The sequence below is a fragment of the Aotus nancymaae genome, unplaced genomic scaffold, assembly GCF_030222135.1.
Source record: "Aotus nancymaae isolate 86718 unplaced genomic scaffold, 86718_ANA_hifiasm-v0.15.2.pri h1tg000030l, whole genome shotgun sequence".
Lineage (NCBI taxonomy): Eukaryota > Metazoa > Chordata > Mammalia > Primates > Aotidae > Aotus > Aotus nancymaae.
In genome coordinates this window covers 36,614,093-36,637,655 of record NW_026988443.1, presented here as the reverse complement: position 1 = coordinate 36,637,655, position 23,563 = coordinate 36,614,093, and the positions used below count along the sequence as shown (strand labels likewise).

Sequence of the window (23,563 nt, the reverse complement as noted above, 5' to 3'; positions counted from 1 at the left end):
CTTACCCGCGGTCTCAGAATCCCTAAAAACACGATGATGATACCTTCTTCCCGTTCTTATTAAGATTATTAAGTGAACTAATTACTCTTAAGTGCCCAGCTCAAGAATCTGACATAGAGCTCATGCTTGTCAGCTGAGATGCTACTAGCTTTAGGATGTTCCAGAGCATCGACCTGGGAATGGTTTTCGAAAACATATTTAGGTGGTACCCAGAGCATTAAACAACGGGGTATGAACACTACCCTATTTTCAGTGTTTAATTCTTTTTTGTTTTGTTGTTTTGTTTTTGAGACAGGATGTCGCTCTGTAGCCCATACTGGAGTCCAGTGGCGGGATTTCAGCTCACTGCAGCCTTGACCTCCCGAGTTCCGGCAATTCTCCAGCCTCAGCCTCCCAAGTAGCAGGGACCACAGGTCCAAGCCACCACACCCAGTTATTTATTTATTTATTTTTGGGTGGGATGGGGACTCTCTATGTTGCTCAGCCTGGTCTTTTCAATTATTTAGATCAAAACTAGGCCTTCCTCTCATGCACGTGTGTTTGGCACCCATCCTTGCCTCCATCTCTTGCTGCTTCTTGCCAATTCTTCTGTTTAGCGGACATCCCTCAGCCAGAGTCGCACCCGCAGCAGCCCGCGGGTTGAAGGTGGCTCTGCGCGGGGACCGGAAGCCAGACTGCCTGGGGCGGCCCCGGCCGCGTTCCCCCGGGACTCCGGGCTGCTGTGAGAGCGGGAGCAACTCGTGGGGTCCTAGTGAAAATGACGTGGCCCCTGCAAAGCCACCCAGAACACAGGCAGCCCGCCACTCACGTTATGAAGACAAAACACGTAGTTAACACTGCCCGGGCGGGTGGCAGGCATAGCGGGAACCTATGGGGCCGGCGAGGATTACTGAGTCTGGAGGGGGTGCCTGAGGAAGGGGGTCCCTGAGGGACGATAGGCCTTCGGGGTGGGCGGGCCTACGTCCCGGGAAGGCGGCCCACAGCTCGGGGTGGCAAGGCTCTGAGGCCTCCTCTGACTTTGGCCTCTTTAGCATCTGCCGCGCTCATCCCCGCGCCACTGGCCCGCGCGCTTACCCGAGCCTTTCAGTCAGCAGAACGCTCACAGAGGCGCCGCGCCAACACCGGGCGGGGCGGCAGGGTGGGGTGGGGAGGGGCGTCGCGCGTTACACACGCGGCGCAGCTACGCACGCGGCTCCGCGCATGTGCGGTGACGCTCGCGGCCGAGTGCGGCGCTGGGCGGGAGCCACCATGGCGGCCGAGCGCAAGACAAAGTTGTCCAAGAATCTGCTACGCATGAAGGTGCGGGGACGCTGAGCCACGCCGGGCGGTAGGGGCATCCGGTCCTTCCGACCTGACCTGGGCCGAGGCGGCGGGCGGACGGGGGACACGAGAGAGGCCCTAAAGGCTTCCAGCTCTTGTGCTCATTCATTCACTTAGCGCATGCTCTGCACTGTTTACTGGGAACCAGGTTATGATTTAGGCTGACCTCTCTCAGGATGCCCGCGGGCGGATCGGAGCTTATATACACATAAGCAAACAGTCAGGGTACAGTGTACCAAGTTCAGTGAGGGTAGAAGCGCCGGGGACCCTGGGAACTCACTGAACTTCTCGCGGGGTAGTGGTCCCTTTAGATTACTGGGAGGGTGGGAGGCACAGCGTCCTAAAGTAGGAAAACTGGGTTCAGAAGTCCCAGAGGCAAGAAGGAAAAAAAAGAGCGTGGAGATTTCCAAGAACTAGAGATAATTCAGTATGTTTGAAAGGCAAATACTAAGAAATGAGGTTGCAGAGTAGGCCATGGTCTCAATGTGCAGGGAATTTTAGGCCCGATTAAGGATATTTTCCTTGATTTTGTGAGCAATGGAAAGCTATTGACACAGGGAACAATATCAAAAATAGCAAATATTTACATTTTGTGGGTACTCGACAATGTTTTAAGTGTTTTGCATATATTAACCTATGCAGTTCACATAATGACACTTTGAGGTGACTACAGGAAGTAAGTAACTTACCCAAAGTTACACAGCTAATAAGTAGTGCAGACGGGATGGAACTGAGTCTAGCTCCAGAACCCTCACTCTTTATTACTACTCTGTAATGCCTTTCACTGAACACTACTAATAGAGAGTAGCAAACCGTTACATGTCATGTTTAAAGAGGTGGAATTTCCAAAAAAAAAAAAAAAAAAGGAAGGAAGCTATTCATAGTGTTTTGAAAGATTGGAGAGAGATCCCATTTGCAGTGACTCCTTCCTGTAATACTAGCACTTCGGGAGGCTGAGGTAGGCAAATCGCTTAAGCCCAGGAGTTTGATACCAACCTGGGTGACGTGGTGAAACCCTATCTCTATAAAAAATACAAAATATTAACCGGGTGTGGTGGCACGTACCTGTAGTCCCAGCTACTTGGGAGGCTGAGGTGGGAGGATCGCTTGAGCCTGGGAGATCGAGGCTACAGTGAGCTGAGATGGTGCCACTGCACTGCAGCCTGGGTGACAGAGGGAGACCCTGTCTCAAAACGAGAAAGATTAGAGAGTAAACATTACATGTGCAAGATTTGAATGGAATTGAGCTAGGATGGAATTAGGGATGAATGGGTGAATGAGGGTGGAGGATAAATTGTAGCATAACTTATAGTTTGTCAAGCACTTTCATGGATATTAGCAAAATTTGAATCTTTACTGAACAGAGTTTGCTTTTGATTTTAGGATTTGTAATAACACTAATTTCAGAGAAGTGGAGTGAATTGGCCAAGCAGATACTGAAAAGATTTTAGCAATTGTTTTAGCTCTTGGAATAAGCCAGATGATGTACTGGGTGACTCGGGCTCGAACTAACGATCTGAGTTGCAACTAAAAAGGAGGAAATTAATTTAAAACAAGTATCCACCCCACCAAGTGGGGAGACCCAATTGAACATTGGAAGCAAAGGAGAGCAAAGAAGATCACCCAAGTTCCGTATTTGGTTTAGCAGCTTTTGTTAATTGATAAGAAAGAACTTACTGGCAAGATAGCAGGAGACACTACCTATACTAATTGAACAGAGTATACTGTGAGACGGCATGGAGCAGCTGCACTTGGGTGCCATAGCCATAGCTAAGTCCTATATAGCATGGGTCCCCAACCTCTGAACCATGGACCAGTACCAGTCCAGGCCTGTTAGGACTGAGCCACACAGCAGGAGGTGAGTGGCAGGCAGGCAAGCAAGTGAGGGAAGCTTCATCTGCATTTACAGTTGCTCTCCATGGCTTGCATTACCACCTGAGCTCTGCCTCCTGTCAGATCAGTGGCAGCATTAGATTCTCCTAGGAACACAAACCCTACTGTGAACTGCACATGCAAGGGACCTACCTTGCATGCTACTTAGGAGAATCTAATGCCTGATGGTCTATCACTGTCTCCCATCACCCCCAGATGGAAGTGTCTCAGTTGCAGGAAAACAAGCTCAGGGCTTCTACTGATTCTACATTATGGGGAGTTGTATAATTATTTCGTTACATATTACAATATTAGAAACAAAGTGCACAATAAATGTAATGCGCTTGAATCATCCGTAAACCGTTTGTTCCTCCCCCGCTTCCACCCTACCCATGGAAAAATTGTCTTCCAGGATACCAATCCCTAGTGCCAAAAAGGTGGGGAACCACTTTTTATGGCAAGTATGAGAGGGTTGAGGATTTAATCCTGACTCACTTGAATGCCTCTGACTTGGTAAGCCGTTGCAGGGTGATCCTGATAGGAAGCAGAAAAAGGAGGATGCGGATAGACGGTCTGCCAGTATGGAATGGTTGTAGAGAGGGTGCTTATTTGTGATTTTAGCACTATTAGACTCTTAGAACAGGGCTTGGCAAACTTTCTGCAAAGGGCCATATAATAAATATTTTGGGCTTATGACCCAGGCAATCTCTGTTACAACTACTCAGCTCTGCCATTGTTGTTCAGGACCAAATGACCATGGCTGTGTACCGGTAAAACTTTATCGACAACAACGGACATCCAGCCTGAGGACTGTATTGTGCTGATGCCTGCTCTGAGTCCTCACTAGTTTTAGAATGTGTTCTGAAATGCTCTAGAGTAAGAGAATTGAACTTCTGCGTAAGTCTGGAGGTGCTTGATTTATATTCACAGGGAGTTCTATCCTTTCCCTATGTACAGAACATAAGTTTATGGCTCTTTTGTATACCAAAAGAATAGGTACATGACTAAATGGGAGAAAAAAGGGCAGTTGGGCAGTATTGATGAGTTTTACCATGAGGAATATTACTGATTTAATGAGGCATCTGCATTTTAAGAAAACCATCCCAGAAAGAGAGTCTGGAAAAATAAGACGAGTCTAGGTTCATTTACTTTCAGAGAACCTTGATTGAGTGAGCTCTTTTGTGTCCCAGGAGTACAGCCTAAGTATCAATGGTACAAGATGAATGAGAGTCATGGTCTATTCAGAATCATAGTCTTGGGAGACACCAAAGCACCACGATGATGGACGATAATCCAGTGTTGATAAGGCTGTCTTGGAAAGGTGCTACTTTATAGGAGCAGGCCTAGGAAGAGCCAAGCCAAATGCCAATTGGGGAAGTCTTACCAGAGGACACATGCTGTGGGCCAACGAGAGTAAATATTGTGCAAGGCAAAAAATGGAAACATGTTGTTAAGTAGCAAAGGCAAAAGGACTGGGTAGTATAATGTGTACATTCCAGAAACTGCAGTTTTTTCCTGGGATGAGGATATGGACACAGGTGAAATGGGTGAGAACTACAAGACAGTGGTCTACAAACTTGTTTTCTTTTTTTATTTAAAATAGTAATATATTCACAGGGAGTTGCAAAAAGTGTTCAGGGATATCTCGGGCATCCTTCATGCCACCTCCCCCAGCAGCAACATTTTATATCACTAGAGGACAATAAAGAGCCAGGACATTGACAGTGAGCTTACTCAGATTTCACCATTTTACCTGCACTTACTTTGTGCAGACAGTTGCTGGGTCATATGGTAAGTGTATGTTTAGTTTGCTAAGAAACTGCCAAGGTGTTTTCCACAGTGGCTGTACCATTTACTTTCCCATCAGCTGTGTATGAGTGATCAGTTTCTTCACATTCTCCTCAGCACTTTATGTTATCACAGGCATGTGTTACTTAACGGGGATACATTCTGAAAAATGCATTATTAGGGGATTTCGTCATTGTGAGAGCATCATAGAGTTGATGTACACAAACCTGGATGGGATAGCCTACCACACACCTAGGCTGTATGGCACAGCCTGTTGTTCGTAGGCTACAAACCTGTACAGCATGCTGCTATACTGAATACTGTAGGCTGCTGTAACACAGTGGTAAGTATTTGTATATCTAAACATATCTAGACATAGAAAAGGTATAGTAAAAATGCAGTATTGTAATTTTAGGGGACCACCATCATATATGGGTTTCATCGTTGACCAAACATCATTTTGCGGCACATGACTGTATTTTATTCATGAACGTTCTTAAGGTTTTTTTCATTTAACTTGGTAGTCATTGTTAAAGCCTTTATGCCTAAAAAGGCTTGTGTTTCTTTTTGGAAGAACTGGAATAGAAAGAGAAAAAATATGGGGCCTGAATAAGGGAAATAAATGGGGGCACATAGAAACCAGTGGAACCTGAAACCTAACTGCTGGGAGGCTCCTGGGTGTTTTCTGATTTTATTTTCTCCAATGTTGGTATTTTATCGTTTTGTTCTGGTTTGCCTCTTAAGTTCGTTCACTTGTTCCCAGAAGAAATGTAGATATTCATGCTGGCGAGAGACTAGCAGCAGGACTGTTATTTACCACCATATTGTCAGATTTCTGCAGATTTGGTAATAAGAGCAGCTGAAGAGTTTAGCAGCATTTCAGAGGAAAAATAAAAAAGAAGAGCAGACTTACAGATGCACCTTTGCTTCTGTCTACATTTATTGGGCACTTACTGTGCCTCAGTCATCTTTCTGGGACAGATGAAGGAGATGACTCAGACACAGTCCCAGTCCTAAAGGTCTCCAGAAGAGTTAGATGCTCAAAAAGTTAAGATGTGGTGAGTCTGTTGGAGGGAGCCGTGAAAGCATTTAGAACAGAGACACTGATTTTACTGGCACCTGCCAGGGATGGCATCACAGAAGTGGCATAAGTTTACATATGTCAGACGGGTGAGGAGTTGGCCAGGTGGAAGAGGGTAGGAAGAGCATTTCAACCCAAGATCAGCAGGTGCAAAAGCCAGTGGGCTCTGTGGGTGAGAAGAAGACCCTTGAATGTGGTGTCTTAGCCCTTAAGTTTTCCAAAGGAAGCATGCATTGTGCATTTTCACATGCCCTGACACTGTCCCTCATCATCTAGTGTAAAGTTGGAAGGGAAGAGCTAAACCGTTTGATCATTTGCCCCAACTCTCAATCTTGAGGTAGGCTCCATAGATAAATGAGGGATAGCAAGTAGAAGGAAATTATTTGAGGTTTCCTCAGCTCAAAATGGAAAAAGTTTCTGACATTGATTTTTTTTTTCCACAGTTTATGCAAAGGGGACTGGACTCAGAAACCAAGAAACAACTGGAAGAGGAAGAAAAGAAAATCATTAGTGAAGAGCACTGGTACTTGGATTTGCCAGAGCTTAAAGAGAAAGAGTAGGTTTTTTTTGAAATTGTTGCTACTTGTAATACCATCAATTTCTGTTAATGATGCTTGGGCCATTCAGAAGGAAACTCCTGGTAAATTTAACTCATCATTCCAGCAACATAAAGCCCATGAAATAGTTTCTTTTCAGTTTGTCGAGTTAGCGGCACAACTAAAAAATATTAAATATATAAAAGTTGCACATAGATTTATACATTTTTACTACTCCCTCCCCGAGCCACAATGTATAACATTGTCCTTTTTTACATTAAATAAAGGAACCTAGCCCACATATCTCAGTAACAGCAGACCTTTTGGGGAAGCTGTAATGTTCTATCACCTTAAGTTCTAAAGATTACATGTGTACTTCAGGCCTCTCCAGTTTTGTTTCAATTACACAGTTCATGATGTGGAGCATTTTAAGGCAGGTCAGGAGTTTTTGTTTGTTTCTTTTTTTTGAAATTGTTGCTAGTTGTAATACCATCCATTTTAGGTAACATTTACTGAAACTGTAGGGTGTACCAGGAACTGGGCTAAACACTTTACATCCTTAGTTATCGAATCTTCACGGCAAACTTAGGAGCTCCCTCCTGTCATTCTGTCCATTTTGTAGTTGAGGAACTGAAGCCTCAGGGAGGGTAACTTGCCTGGGGTCACCCAGCTAGTCAGTGCTGAAGCTGGTGTACACTGTTTGTGGCCCACCCCCAAGCTTGGCTGGTGCCTGATCAACAGTTCTGAATGAGGGAGTGATGGATTTATTTCATCCATTAATTCAGCTAAATCCTTCTGGTACCTATTTTTCATTTTCCATGATACTTTTCTTACCTTAGTAAGCTCTGTGGTATGGTAGTTTTACTTAAACTTTGGTCAAAGGACTGAAGATGCTACTTACTTCAGTCACATTTATATGACTTACCTTCAGACGCATTTATGTCTTTCCATTCTGTACCTGATATTTGGGCTTTGATTTGGTATGTTATATTCCCTTATTCATTTGGCTGGCCTATGGACATTATTTGAAAGCTTAGATATCCTTCTCTAAAGATAGAAAGTATGTCCCACCAGGACGGATGGGGGAAGGTCATTTTTTTCTGTACTTGTCAGAGGAAGCAAGATGTTGGTGAGGAGGGTGAAGATAATGCCAGGGCCAGGATCAGGGGGAGGAAGGGACCTTTGCTGCTAAGGAGCTATAATTTAGTTTTATGCTTTGACTAAACTTACCAAAGTATTCCTTCCACTTGTTTATTAAACAGCAGGACTGTGTCTATCTTGTTTCCAGTAGTAGTCTCCCCCTCCCCAATACAGCATATTGTTCCCAGAAAATGACCTTTGCATTTCTTTCCTGGGAAGGTAAATGCTAACATTTTGCCATTACTCAGCATCTTGTTTATGTATAGGTGTGTGTATCAGCTCAGGATGTTGGCCCCAAAAGATGGCACTCTCAGTTTGAGGAGACACTATTAAGTTGTGGGTGGGGCATAGGGGAACCCCTCAGGACAGTGTAGTACCTTCCTAGCTTGTGTAGTAGCAGCGATTACCACCTGAGCTTGCAGAGTCAAGGGGCGGGTGGGGAATGGTGACCGAATCTGGATATAAGCTGTGTAGAGCGAGCACCTTACAAGAGCTCCTACTTCCATCCAGGGGTACAGCCAGCCCAAGGTCATCCTAGCAAGGGAGCCATGTACCTGGCAGCAAAGGAGCCCTTCCGTGCATTATATTCAACTCAGCCTCCCAGGCCAGAGAGCAGGGATGAAGACGGAAGTAGATCTGAAGGGGTGAATGGATGACATATCCTTGAAATATGTGTTGTATTGTAGTTGTTGTTTTTAACACTCTAAGTAGGGGGACTGTGGAATGGATTGGTTAATTAAGCACATGGGCTCTGAAGTCAGGCAGACCTGGGTTTGATGCCCTGCTCCACCACTTATTTACTTGTCACCTTGGGTGAGTTACTTAACCTGTTTTGTGTCATTTGTATATTGGGTATGATGATAGTACCTGTCTAGTACATTCCAAGAAGTAAATAAGGTAATATATGTAAAACAGTCACCACAGCGCCAGGCGGAAAGCACAGTGATTGTTGCCATTGTGTGTATTTCCTTATACCCGAATATAGGAAGGACACCCATTATTTCTCCTCACTTATATTTGTGCCTCCTTTTTCGCTAGTGTTATCTGAACTATTCCAGAGTGTTACTACTATCTGTGCAGTTGGAGATTGCACGTGTATATGCTCTCAAAGTCTCGAGTTTCCCATTTTTAATGTCAGCCATATCAGTCTGTAATTCACTGAAGATAATGAAGGCTATTCAGTGTTAACACTGCCTCACAGGGGACACCTTTAGCCAGTGACTAGACCATTTAGGGGAATCATGATCTGCCCCAACTTGGACCAACTGAAGGGCTTTCCTGACTCCAGAGCTCCTATGTGCCTGAGGCCTTGGTATAGCCACATTGCACATCATCGTCTCTCTCTGCCCAATCCTCCTGTCTCTGTTTTCCTAGAAGGGTATCTGCTGAACAACACTTGCTACTAAATTTCCTGCATATAACTGTCTCAAGGTCTCTTTCCAGGAAAGCTGATATAATATAAATTCCTAAAAGTGAAATTTACCAGATCAAAGATTTTGCTATGTGTTGCCATGTTGTTTTTTCCCCAGAGGATATGGCCTAGTAACAGTGTGCAAGTACAGGCGGTTTAATTACTCCTTTGTCATAGCAAGTTGTTTAAGAAGTATTTTTGGCTATTGTGCATCTTATGTTTGTATTTTGTGGTCTAACGAGTCAGAAGCTATAGGGACCTGAAACTAACAAGTTAGCCTGCCACACTTTCACTGGTGCTGATGGAAGATAGGAGCCTTCTGGGTCTGAGATGCAGGGGAGGGACAGTATTCTTTCCTTCTGCCCATTTGAGGTTCTTTAGTTGGGGTGTCTGTAACAAAAGACAGATTAACAAGAGAAAGTCATACACATTTATTTCATAAAAGTTTTATGTGACACAGGAGCCTTCATAAGAAAATGAAGACTGAAGAATTGGTTGAAACTGAGTGTTTTTATGTTAGGTTTGGTGAAGAGTGGAGAGTTGTGGAGAAATAGGATAGGACCAAGTGGTATGAGCGAAAAGTAATAAGCTGGGAGAAATTTAGCAAGTCCTTTGTTCAGATTCCTCTCTGTCCCTTCCTGTTCTGAGATAAGGATGTTGCTTTCCTCCGAGTGTAGGGGGGATACCTCTCACGTGAGGGTTTTATGACCTGCTTCAGGGGATGATCAGAAAATCCTACCTGCATGTCATTTTTCAGATTCCTCCTGCGTAAAATATTCAGTATGCCAGGATGCCATATTTTGGGGGTAATGTGTCCTGAACACCATCAGAGACAACGGACTTACCACAAAGAAAGCAGCACAAGCATCAAGTTTGTATCATTTCTCTTTTGTTGCCAATTCCTATGAGGGATGACATGAAGTGACCCAGGCAGACGCTGTGCGCCCAGTGGATTAGCATCACAGCTGAGATCTCCTGATCTTAGGAAACTGGAATCTTAGATAACGGACCACAAGCAGACTTGCTTTCAGCCCCAAGAGAGGTCTCTGTATTATGCTGGACAGTAACCAAATCTGCCCTTTGCTTTAGAGGAAGACTTTTTCAAGGCTGCTCACTATGCAGATATCCTTACAAAGATAGTGCAGGGCAAAAGGGCAGTTAGTGCCTCACTCGAAAAATGTTCAGGAATGTGAGACCCACTGAGAATGGTTTCCTAACTGGAGTTTTGCCATGCATATTATTTGTGGCTTTAGGCAAGTCTGGCTTTTTTTCCTGAGCAGTAGTTTCTCATCTGCAAAATAGATGAAATAGATAATTTTGTGGGTGTGTTTTAATCCCAAAATTATAGAACCTCATTAATGAAAACTGGATCATTAAAATACAGATACAGTTAAATTTTGAAATATTTCACTTGCTTGCCAACTCTGTAATTAAACTTTTCTAATTCTTAAAACCATGCATGTAGATACAAAACACCTGTGCTCTTTTTTATATTAAAGTTATGGTGTCAATGCAAAGCCATGGTAAGACCTCTGAGGGGCCAGTAGTCTTGCTCTGAACCCAGTCCTGGCCTCTGGGGGTTGCCTCTCTCTGGGTCCTTCGTTTGTCTTAAGTGAAAGCTTCTGTGAAGTTGGAGATTGCATGTGTATATGGTGTTGTCCTGAGAGAGGTGATTTACTTGGGAATTGAGGAGGTCTCATCAGCTGCTCACTCTATAAGGAATAAGACTGGACAATTGAGAGGGAATCCCAAGTGCATAGAAAAAGCTGAACAGCAAGTTCTGTGTCCAAATTTAGATTCCCTCAGGGATAGTTGGTTCTGAAGTAAGTGAGGTGCTGGCCGGACTAGAGGGCCGGTGAGAGAGGAAAAAAAATCACAGTGGTTCTCAAAGTTTTGGAACTCAGGAGCTATTTACATTCATAAAAATTATTTAGAACTCCTGGAGAGTGTTTTAGGTGATTTGTATTTGTCAAAATTTACTATATAAGAAATTTTAGAAATATTTAAATATTCATTTAAAAAACAAACTCATTACATAACACATTTTTAATGAAAAATAACTTTTTCAAGACAAAAAATTGAAAGAGAAGAGTGGCACTGTTTTCTATTTTTGCAAATCTCTTTAACATTCTGGCATAATAGAAGATGGCTGGACTCTGAACACCTGCAGTCGGCCTGTTAAAGCATGTTTTTGTTGAAGTGTATAAAGAAAATCCACCCTCGCACAGGTGATACAGTTGAAAAGAGAGGAGTATTTCAATGGCCTTTTCAGGTAATTCTTCTTTGGTACGATTCCAAAACTCAATCAGTAGTAGTTTCTTAAGAGTAAATTGCAATGTGGAATCTGAAAATACCAGTGAACTTTCCATAAGTCTTGGTCTGTCTTGTATTCTAAATAGATCTTTTACCCATATATGATTTCTTAACATCATGCTTCTGTCATTTGGAAAATGAGTTGTATAGATTTTCCCAATGTTAACTCATCTTGTTAGACAATATCAAAAATCACATTCATTAGTATCACCGTGGGTTTCATCAGAAAAGTCTTTTAAGTGTTGGGAATCTATCAAGCCCAAGATGACAGATATAAGCTATTCAGAGTTCTGACTTTTGCTTGAAAGCTTGAATTTTGTTATAGGCAATAAATAATGTCAGTTGTTCCCCTTGAAGTGTCAGGTTCATTTTATTTATTTTCAAGAAAATGTCTGCCAAATAACCCAAACCCAAAAAAACATACTATGGTGTCTCATTGAAAAAAAATTGTCTGATTCATCTCTCAGTTCAGTCACACAAGTGCAGATATATTATTTGACTATCAAGAAGAAGTATCTTTTATATAGTTTCTATTTTGTGCACAGAATGTTTTTTAAAGTAATTGAGGGCTAAGATTAAAAACAAACGTGTGGTATATCATCAAGAACATACTCACGTGAAACTGGCTTTTTTGTTTGAACTTTGAGGGCCTAGCAGTGAAGCGTATAACTACTAGGATCCTCGGGTATCACTACTGCTTTAACTCATGCTAAGATTTCATTTTACTCATAGTTGCTTTCACACAGTCTGCAAATGTCAACACAGTAAGAGACGACATCTTAGTGTTATCATGCAAGTAATTCTGACCTCCTGCTACTCTTCATTCTCTCCATTCCAGCTGTAAAGGCTTTATGTTTCTTAGGTCAGCTAGATTCCTTTCTCAGGGCCTGCACTTAGGACTAGGCCCTCAGGTGTTCTTCATCTGGGCATCCTCATATCTTGCTTCCTCACTGCCTTCTGGTCGTTGCTCAGATGTCACCCCATCCAAGAGGGCTACCCAGACTATTTTTTTTATAAGACAATGCCTCTCCTCTAGTCTGCCCTCACTGTCTTCCCTTAAACTGCTGTCTGTGGGTGTGGGGGTGGGGGTGGTTGTTTCATTCAGTGGAATGTACTTAAGTCTACAGCTGTATGTGTTTTGATAGTGAATGCATCTTTGTAAACCATACTCCTGTCAAGGAAACATTTCCGTCACCCCATAAAGATCTTCATCCCTCTTTCTAGTCAGTCTCACGCCTTCTCTGACGCAAGCCCTGTTCTGATTTCTTAAACCATAGATTAATTTTGTCTGTTCTTGAACTTCATAAAAAAGGAATCGTGCAATACGTACTTCATTGTGTCAGCAAAATGTTTTTGAGGTTCATCCTTGTTTTGAAACATCAGTAATTTGTTTCTGTTGCTAAGTGGTATTTCATTTTACAGATACATCACAGTGTATCTTCATTCTTCTGTTAATGGACATTAATAGAAGTGTTATAACACTGTCACTGAGGAAATATGAGAGTTCAACATTTGGAATTATATATCTTTTTAATTTTATTCTAGTGGCATCTCATTATGGTTTTTAATTAGCGTTTTCCTGATGACTAATAATGATCAAGAACTCTTTATTGGATTGTTTCCAATTTTTTATTGTTTTTTTGAGACAGAGTCTCACTCTTCTGCTCAAGCTGGAGTGCACTGGCACTATCTCAACTCACTGCAACCTCTGCCTCCCAGGTTCAAGCAATTCTCCTGCCTCACCCTCCCAAGTAGCTGGAATTACAGGCATGCACTACCATGCCCAGCTAATTTTTATTTTTAGTAGAGACGGGGTTTTGCCACGTTGGCCAGGCTGGTCTTGAACTCCTGACCTCAGGTGATCCACTGGCTTTGGCCACCCAAAGTGCTGGGATTACAGGTATGAGCCACCATACACAACCTTGTTTCTTTACTCTTATGGATAAAGCGTTATGAACATTTATATTCAAGTTTTGTTTTGTTATGTTTTCATTTCTCTTGTAACTGTGGAATTGTACTTAACCTTAACAGAAATTTTCATTCCATTTTCGAAACTGTTCTATGATGTTACATTTTCACTAAGGAAGCATTAGAGTCCAATATTTGGAGTTACGTATCTTTTTAATTTTAACTATTTTAGTGGCATCTCATTGTGGTTTTTAATTTGCATTTTCCTGGTGACTAGTAATGTTAAAGAACGTCTTGCTTTTTGGCTATTTCCACATCTGCCTTTGTCAAGCGCGTTTTCAAATATTTTGGCCATTTTAAAAATTGAGAAAGTTTTGTTTCTGGTTTTTTTTTTCAAATATTTTATATCATTTATTTGTTCACCCCCTATACATCCATCATTTTATTGTATTTTTTGTATTTTTGATACAGTAAGAGTAAGTTGCAGACATCAGTACATTTCTTCCCAAAATATTACACCATGCATATCATTAACTCAAACTCAAGTGTTTGTAGGGTTTGTTTTTTTGTTTTTTTTTTTGAGGCAAAACTTAGATAGGTCTGTGCATGTAGGAATTATTTATGTTTTGAATACAAGTTCTTTGCCACTTACATGTATAGTGAATATTTTCTTCTAGTCTGTTAATGTTGTATTTTGATGAGTTTTTATCATTTTGTTTCATTTATTTTTTTTCTTTTATGGTTTATTCCTTATGAGTCCTGTCTCATGAATCCTTGGCTATGGTAACTTGGTTTGATATTTTCTGTTTTCTTCTAGAATTTTTGTAGTTTTAGTGCTGAGATTTTAATCTGTGGTTTGCCTCTAATTTTTTATGTACAGCATGAAGTAGATTAAAGGATATATTTTTCGTAGATAACCCGTGGTCCTATGAACTTTTTTTTTTTTTTTGAGACAGCCTCACCCTATTGCCCAGGCTAGGGTGCAGTGGCGCAGTCTCAACTCACTTCAACCTCTGCCTCCTGGGTTCAAGTGATTCTCCTGACTCAGCCTCCTGAGTAGCTGGGATTACAGGTGCCTGCCACCATGCCCAGCTAATTTTTGTATTTTTAGTAGAGACGGAGTTTCACCATGTTGGCCAGGCTGGTCTCGAACTACTGACCTCAGATGATCTGCCCACCTTGGCCTCCCAAAGTGCTGGGATTACAGGCATGAGCCACTGCATCTATTAAAATTTATTGAAAAAATCTTTTATACTCATTGCATTGTTTATCCCTAAGTACTTCATAGTTTTATATATCATATCAAACTCATTTGTTGTGTGTATGTATGGGGTTGGGGAGTGTGTAGAAATTGATGGTTGTATGTTGACTTTGTATTCTGTAATGGTAAAATGACTCACCAACAAGTAGTTTTTTGTGGATTCCTTTAAAGTGTCTGCATGCATAATTATGTCATCTGCAAAGAAAGAGAGTTATACATCTTATCTCCTATTGTTTTATTTCGTGGCTAAGGACCTCAGTACAATATTGAATAGAAACGACAAGAGTGCTCCTTGAGTTGTTTCTGATCATAGTTGGGAAGGCATTTGCTTTTTCTCTATTACATACGAAGTGCTGTGTTTTCATGAATACCCTTTATCAATGTCCGAGATACTCCTTTATTTTCCTAGTTTGCTGAGGGTTTTCATCATAAATGATGTTGAATTTTGTCAAATAATTTTTTATGAGAAGACCATGATTTTTATTTTGTTAATTTGTTGAAAACTGTATTGGCTTTTGAATATCAAAACAGCCTTATATTTCTGACATACACTCTACTTGGTCTTCATATGTAACATTTAAAATTTTTAAATTCAGTTTGCTGACATTTTATTAATGATTTTTGCATCTATATTTATAAAAGACACTAGACTGTGGAGTTCTTATAATGTCTTTGGTTTTGGCCATAAAATGAATTGGAAAGTGTTCCTGTCTCCTTTTCTCAGTTCTTGGTCTGTGTAAAATTGAAATTATTTCTTCCGTAAATCCTTGGTGAAATTCACCAGTGTAGCCAATCTGGATCTGAATCTTTCTCTGTGAAAAGATTTTTAGTAATGAATTCCATGTATTTAATAGACATAGGACTAATCCAATTTTTCACTTCAGATTTTTTTTCAGTTATATAATTTCTTTTTTTAAAGTGTTTTTTCCTTTAATTATATAAATTCTATCTAGTGTTTTTTTGGAGTCTCTATTTCTTAATTCAGGCTTTCTATTTGTTTCTTCATTGCATTCATGTTTTCATTTAAATCCTTGAACATGTTTACAATTACTGTTTTAAAGTCCATTTCTACTAATTCATTCATCTTTTTCTGTTGTTCTTTCTGTGAGGGAGTTACATTTTCTTGCTTCTTTGCATGTCTAGTAATTTTTTATTGTGTGCTGCACATTTATATGTATTACATTGCTGACTGCCTGGATTTTATAACTTTTATTAATAGAGTGTTGAATTTTGTTTCATCAGGCAGTTAACTTACATGCCAATCAGCTTGTTTTTGTCAGGGTGTGTTTTGTAGCTTCTACCCTAAAGCTAAATTGTCTCTACTCCTAAGATGTGGCCTTTCTACTAAATCCACAGTGTGTTTAGCTTGGTCTCTCTTTCCTCTCTGGCCAGGCAGACCTCAAACATTTCCTTTCTCTGTGCAAACTCTATTATTTCTTCAACATACAATTGCAGGGTAAATTTTTTTTTCCCCAGTTATGGTAGGCTGGAAAATAGTCTCCCAAATAACATCTAGGTTTTGATCTCTGGAACCTGTGAGTGTTACCTTATATGGCAAAATTTACCTTGCTGATATATGAGTAAATTACAGATCTTTAGATGAGAGATTATCCTGGATTATCTGTGTGGGCCCTAAATGTAATCACCTTTCCTTACAAGGAGGAAGCTGAGGGAGATTTGACACACAGAAGGCCTTGTACCCTTAGAAGCTTCTGGAGGGATCCCAGGCCTACCAACGTCTGGATTTTGTACAGAACTGTAGGAGAATAAGTTTCTGTTGCTTTAAGAAACCAATTTTGTCAGCTTAAATTTGTTACAGCAGCCATGGGAAGCTAATGCAGCCAGTATTCTACCAGAAATCATCTCACCAGCAGTTATTTTTCTCCTGTCCGAAGACTCATCCTGCACATGTGCAGCTTAATAGTCAGCCACAGGTTCAAGGGAACCCCACATGCTGGTCCTGAATTCCATGGTGTAGCTCCCTTTCTGTGGTCTCCTCACCCAGATAGTCCAGCCATCTGCATAGCCCCAAACTACAGTTTGTGTCTTTGTTTTTTTTTTTTTTTTCAGCTGAAGCCCCAATGAAACAGTTGGTCTCTTGAGCTCAGCAAGACTGGGCCTTATGTGAGCTTCCACTCACTGCTCTACAGTCTTGAAATTGCCCCTAGGCGGAAAACTGTGCATTCATGGGGCTTATTTCATTTGGTTTTCTTCTCTCAGGCATCATAGTCCTATGCTTGGACTGGTTCATTATCTTAAAATAGTCATTTAATATTTTGTCCTGTTTTATAGTTATGGTGTGGGAAAGCTAGTTCCATACTAGTTGCTCCCCTACAGCTGGGGATGGAATAACCTATATTTTCATCCATTTTATGATATAAATGTTTCATTCATTATTTAGCCCCTCTTTCTATAGATTGTAACCTCCATGAGAGCAGCGGCCTTTTTTTTTTTTTTTTTTTTTTTTCAGACGGAGTCTCTGTCACCCATGGAATGCAGTAGCGTAGTGTTGGCTCACTCCAACTTCCACTTCAGGGGTGCAAGCAGTTCTTCTGCCTCAGCCGCCTGAGTAGCTGGGACTACAGGCGTGAGCTACTATGCCCAGCTGAGGCTCTTTTATTGGTGGCTGTTTCCACAGTTTCTGGAACAGTGCCTGCACGCAGTTTGGTTTAGTAAGTGTTTGTTGGATGAGGGAATCTTTATGAGAATCAGAGCCTACTCCAGCAGACAAGCCTTAAAGGCCACATGTTTGCTTTCTTGCCATATGTAAGGGTTTATGGCCAGGCTGGAGACAGATATGTCACCATGGATTTAGCGTTTTGAACTCATGACTCAGCAAAGAAATTCTGCTGGAGACAATAAGGTCCTGGTCCAGGGGAACGCAGCCTGCCCCGATGCCGTCAATGGTACCGTGCTCAGCCCTGTTAGCAGCAGCACTGGTTTTCCTAGAGCCATTCTGTAGCATGATTTTGGTTTCGGTGCAACTACCAGCAACTGTTACTTCTGCCCATCTTCCAGTTCTGCCCCTCCAGCCTTCTCTGTGATTCTGAGATGCCCAGTACACTCGGCCCTTTGTATCACAGATTTTGGTCTCCACAAGGAGCCCAGTTCCCCTTGGAAATAAAGATCCTACAGTGTTCTTACAGTAAATTCCTTCTCTGCTTAAGTCATCCAGGGTCAGTCTTTGGTGTTTATAGCTAAGAGTTCTGACTGATAACACTGTTAAAGCTGCCCAAGCCTCTGATTTCCCACTACTTCTCCTAGATATGGAATAAGAATTTGGTGGGGACCAAAATCTCAGAAGTCACTACTAAAAAACTTATCTGTTTAACCAAAAACCAGCTGTTCCCCCAAAAGTGCACCACACAGCTCAGACCTGTGTTCAAGAGTCAGCGTAAGTGCAAGTGTAAAAAAGACTGGAAGGAAATGTTCCAATATAGTAACTGACAGTCCTTTTTAACCTCTTGGTGGGGAATTTCCAGGCAGTTTATAAACTCATACTTTATTCTGCTTTTCAAATTATGTTCCTTGAAAGGTGCTACTTTGATAATTAGAGAATGGAATTTTTGAAATCCCTGAGAACGAAAGACAAAACATGCCAGAAACTTTTGTAAAATGACTTGGAGCAGTGTATCATTGTATATTGTGTGTGTATTTTTATATACATATTATTTCCTTTCTGAAAAAGAATTGAAAAAACAATTTGGTGAGGGGATGTAAACACAAAAGAAACTTTGCTTCGTCTTTGGCAAATTCAAGTTTATTGTAAATACCTTAGGTCTTTATATTATGTAGGTATTTATGCAAATTAAATGTGGTGTTTAAGACAGGCTGTGCCTCCAGTCTGCTGCTCTTGTCTCCTTATGCCTTTGCTGACCAAATTAATGTTTTTATTTTTAACACTAAGTTAGAAATCTTACTGTATTTTTAATTCATTCTATTGAGAACCATAAGGTTGATTTTTTATTCAGTGTTTTGGCTTTTATTTCCTGTGCTTTATATAAGGAGACATGGTATTAATATAGGTTTGTTTTCCCATTTAGGAGTTTCATAATAGAAGAGCAGAGTTTCTTATTATGTGAAGATCTTCTCTATGGAAGAATGTCATTCAGAGGATTTAATCCTGAGATTGAGGTATTAAATATAATTGCTTCAAATTTAAACTTTTTCCAATTGAATTATTTCTGCTAATAATTGGGCTTAGGTGTTTCCTCACCAGGTACAATTTCTACTTGTTATATAGAAAATAACAAGTCTTGAAATATTGCCATAGCTATTTAAAGAAATTGCAGGCATTGCCGTCTAGTTTTATGGTAGAGGCGAGTAGATAATTTAATATAGCGGTATGCAGCCCTTGACAATGCCACTGTAAATATTAGAATTTCAACTTCAGTCTTTTACAGGAACGTCAAGATTTTATTCATATGATGCTGTTATGAAAAGTTATTTTCTGGCATCTATAAATGTATTTTTTTCTAAAGGAAAAATGTTACTTTAGAATTATGTAATTTGACTTTTTAATCGACAGGTTTTAATCCAAGATTGTGAGTAGATTTTTAAATGAATCCTTTGGAAAGTTTGTTTGAAAAATGAATCTTTGCCTTATAACTGAGCTATTCATTTGAATTTTCCTGCTCCAGAATAGAGAAGCAGAGCTTTATTTAACAGATATTCATTAGAACTCTGGCTCATATGTTAAAAGCCATCCTGTCAGGTACTTGATGAACCAAATGGACACTTGAGATAGAAATCTTTAGTTTTGTAAATATTACTTGAAGCCAGGATTTCTCGCCCATGGCAGTGTTGACATTTGGAGCCAGATAATTCTTTGTGGTGGTGGCTGTCCTGAGAGGATGACGACCCACATGTCCTCTGTTCTCTACCAACTAAATGTCATGATCACACACACCCCCCACCCTCTAATCCAGTTGTGACAACCAAAAATGTTTCCAGACACTGCCACAGGTTCCCTGGTGGGGAGAATCATCCCTAGTGAAGAACCACTTCTTCACGAGCTGTAGTTAGCTAATCTAGTTGCCAAAGTTTATTGAAGGATTGTAGGTTGGTTTTCCTTTTCTGCTTTTTTGGCGAGGTGGAAGGAGGCATATTGATAATTAAAGTGTTATATTTACTTTACACAGAGTCAAACACTGAAAGTGTTTGTTTTCAGTATATACTGGTCTTGCTTTGACCTGCTTTAAGTTTTAGATTGAGAAGGAGAGGGGCTGGGCAGTGGGTGAAGAGGGAAGAAAAAGGCGGGGATTCTGAACATGCGGTATCCAAAGAATGGGGTTGTGGATAGGCTGGCATTCCAAAGTACTTCTGCTGCAATGGGAAAGGAGAGGTGCAACTGCCCGCAGAAGGTGATGGGGGGCGGGGGCGGGTGTTAGAAAATGTCCCCAATTACTGGGTTCTGTAACACTGAATACAGTCCTTCTGGGAAAAGGTTTTGAACTATTATCACTCTTTTAAGCCTTAGAAAAACTAGTTGAGACTGGCTTCTTATCTTTTATTCCTTATCCTCCTCTTGCTATAAAGAAGAGGTTACACATTTAAAAAGAAAAAAAGGTCAGAGGATAATTATCACAAAAAGGTTAATGTGAAAGAGATGGAAGAGAGACCCGTGGTGCATGGATGTTATATGGGATGCATTATCCACCCTGAAGTTTAGGAGGGTGAGGCTGAGGTGCAGGTTCCCTCCATTATATCAGGGTCAGCATTCCAGTTCTCTCGCCTCCTCCACCCACCATCACCACCACCCAAGAGATGCATTAAAAATTACTATTGACTGCTGCCAAGCACAGTGGCTCATGCCTATAATCCCAGCACTTTGGGAGGCCCAGGCAGGCGAATCATGAGGTCAGGAGTTCAAGACCAGCCTGGCCAACATAGCGACACCCCATCTCTACTAAAAATACAAAAAAATTAGCTGGGCATGGTGGCAGGTACCTGTAATCCCAGCTACGCTAGTGGCTGAGGCAGAAGAATCTCTTGAACTCGGGAATCGGAGCTTGCAGCGAGCTAAGATTGTGCCTGGGTGACAGAGTGAAACTCCATCTCAAAAAAAAATTGCTGTTGACTGCTAGTGCCTCTTCATTTGGCTCAAAGATAGGGTAGGGGAAGTTAAGAGACAATCTGAAAGTTTATCTCTTCTCCCACTCACTGGAATATGTCAGCAGTATGCCTGCTTTAGATATGAGTAACTAATACTAAGATTTATGATCTTGAATACACTTTCAATTCACACTAAATATAATCCAGTGGTGCTTTGCCTTACTGTTTTTTTCACTTAGAGCTGACTTTTGTTAGACTGTTGTGGTATCAAGTATTCCAGAGAATCCCTTATCAGTTTTGACTAGTTCTCTAGAGTATTTGACTTCAGTTTCTTTGCCTTCAAATAAGTTTGACATCAGTTCCTTTCACAAGCCTTTTCTAGCCTGAAGGTCAGCACTGGTGTATTTTTCAGAAATTGATGCTTCATATGAATGCTAAGCACAAAGCAGAAGAAGTTGAAGATGAAACAGTGGAGCTCGATGTGTCAGATGAAGAGATGGCTAGAAGGTAACCTTGCTGGGCAGCAGCTTTCTCATCTGGACCAAGCATTCGTTGGCTCTCCCAGGAATACTCCTCTTACCCCACAGTCCACAGCCGCTTTAAAGGGAGTCCCCCAGTAGGACGATGACTGTGATTGGCCTTCTCTTACATGGCCTGTGGGGGTCGCAGACCTGTCTCAGGCTGCCAGATGAGAGCCCATTTCCAGTGCTGCGGGAAATATGTATTTTAAAATGTACAACTTAATTTATTTAGGGTAATGCAAACACTAAAATGGCAAGGAATTTAATCACTCTTAGAGAAGTTCATAAATTGTTAAATTAGATGGTTTCTTTTAATCATATATTTCTTTTTCTTAATCTTTTTTATTGCGTATTTGGTCTGATATTCTTAGAAGGCTTGATTCGTGTGTGTGTTTGTGTGTGTATATTACAATTCTTTTTTTATGTATATACTTTAAGTTCTGGGGTACATGTACAGAACATGCAGGTTTGTTACATAGGTATACATGTGCCATGGTGGTTTGCTGCGTCCATCACCCCGTCATCTACATTAGGTATTTCTCCTAATGCTATCCCTTCCCTAGCCCTTAACCCCCTGACAGGCCCTGGTGTGTGATGTTCCCCTCTGTGTCCATGTGTTCTCATTGTTCAACACCCACTTAAGAGTGAGAACATGTGGTGTTTGGTTTTCTGTTCTTATGTCAGTTTGCTAAGAATGATGGTTTCCAGCTTCATCCCTGTCCCTGCAAAGAACATGAACTCATCCTTGCTTATGGCTGCATAGTATGATTCCTACCTTTTTATTTGAAATTAAACATTTGCTGTCTGTCCTCTTGACAGATATGAGACCTTGGTGGGGACAATTGGGAAAAAGTTTGCCAGAAAGAGAGACCGTGCCAATTATGAAGAAGATGAAAATGGAGACATACAACCGATTAAAGCAAAGAAGATGTTCTTAAAGCCCCAGGATTAAGATGGATGCCTTAAGCCATGGCCCATGAGTACTTCATGGAAGTCAGCAGGCAGATCTGGAGCTCATCCCAATGGTGTCTCTGTAGTTATTAATACTGTAATGTTTACTTTGTAAAGAGATGTATCATTTTAGAAACATGCTGTTTTTGAAACAGATGTTGATGGATGTTGTACATCCTTTGCTTTATGGTGTTCATTCAGAGTGGATTTTTAGCCCCCTGATCTTCAAATGTACATTGTTAGGGGGCTCCTTCCTGAAGAGTCTTTTGACCTCTGGTTTCTCTTAATACAGTTCTCCATTCACTGACCTTAAATTGACTCATGTAAACTAATGCCAGAGTTTAAATTGCCCTTTATTATATTTATCAAGAATAAACATGCCTTTCCGGCCTTAAGTATTTACATGCTACCAGGTCATTGTCAGTTTATGGTATTATGTTGTTTTATTTAAAACATTGAATTAATAGAAAAAATTATTCTGTAATAAAAATCTACTTTGACATACTTTCTGTGTTTTCTTGTACTTTCAAATAATAATTTCAGTCTGATTCAGTAATACAATTTTTTTCCACATAGTAATTTTAAAAAACAGCTGATCAGAATGTAGTGATGTATGAGGTTGAACCATAAGAAATTGCCTTTTATGGGTCAAAAACAACCATCAGTTTTTTACATTATAGCCCAATAGAATTTACCACTAACAAATGGTCCAGTCTCCTAGGCTGAAGTCTATTCTACATGCTAAGTATAGAAAGAAGCACACAATTAAGTGTGTGTATGTGTGTCTGTCTGTCTGGAGGTATGTACCTAGGACGTCAAAAACTACTGATTTAATTTTGCTCCCAGCAAATGAATCAGCTACATGTCTCCTCTCTCCCCAAATCCCTGTAAAATTGTATTGCTCTGTGACCTCAGTTCTCATGTGAGTTATGAGAAAAGATAGGAATTTGAAGTTAATGTGGCCTTTTTGTCATTACGAGTATGAGAATGAAGCCCCTTCCAACTCTGGGAAGTAACCAGAAGTTCTTCCCAGTGCCTTACCAGCACCACAGTCCATGGACTTACTGCATGTCTTATGTACCTGCCTGCACAGTGTGACTTCTGATTGACAAACCCATTTTACCATAATACAAGGGGGGCAATGGGCTTATGCCTCTCGAACTCACTGGCCTTAGCATATCCCCCATCACCCAGGAACAGCGGGCATAATAGAATGATGGAATGGTCTCCTGAAGACTCAGTTATCGCACTAGGTAGAATACAACTCCATCTGACAAATGTAACGAATGCTTTGAGTGACTGCTACATGGGGCTGTTCTTCGTCAGAATGCATGGTCTGGAATCAAGCAGAGGTAGATGGAGTGGTGCCACTCAAGCAGGGGTTGTTTCCTGCGTCTCTTGATGAGT

General features: G+C 41.0%; 1 protein-coding gene across 1 annotated transcript; it reads left to right on the top strand.

The window, feature by feature from the left end:
• The first annotated feature begins 1,218 nt into the window (after positions 1-1,218).
• MPHOSPH6 (M-phase phosphoprotein 6) lies at positions 1,219-22,660 on the top strand. The gene is made up of 5 exons (XM_012466157.3): positions 1,219-1,299; positions 6,505-6,617; positions 18,674-18,764; positions 21,097-21,191; positions 22,025-22,660. The coding sequence occupies exons 1-5, from the start codon at positions 1,249-1,251 to the stop codon at positions 22,155-22,157; spliced, it is 483 nt and encodes a 160-aa protein (XP_012321580.1). The 5' UTR covers positions 1,219-1,248; the 3' UTR covers positions 22,158-22,660.
• The last annotated feature ends 903 nt before the right edge of the window (positions 22,661-23,563 follow it).

Excerpts from the sequence above, each read along its gene's own strand:
- MPHOSPH6 (XM_012466157.3), top strand. The coding sequence starts at position 1,249 with ATGGCGGCCGAGCGCAAGACAAAGTTGTCCAAGAATCTGCTACGCATG. Across the intron at positions 1,300-6,504 it reads AGAATCTGCTACGCATGAAG|TTTATGCAAAGGGGACTGGA; the intron begins GTGCGGGGACGC and ends TTTTTTCCACAG. Across the intron at positions 21,192-22,024 it reads GATGAAGAGATGGCTAGAAG|ATATGAGACCTTGGTGGGGA; the intron begins GTAACCTTGCTG and ends TCCTCTTGACAG.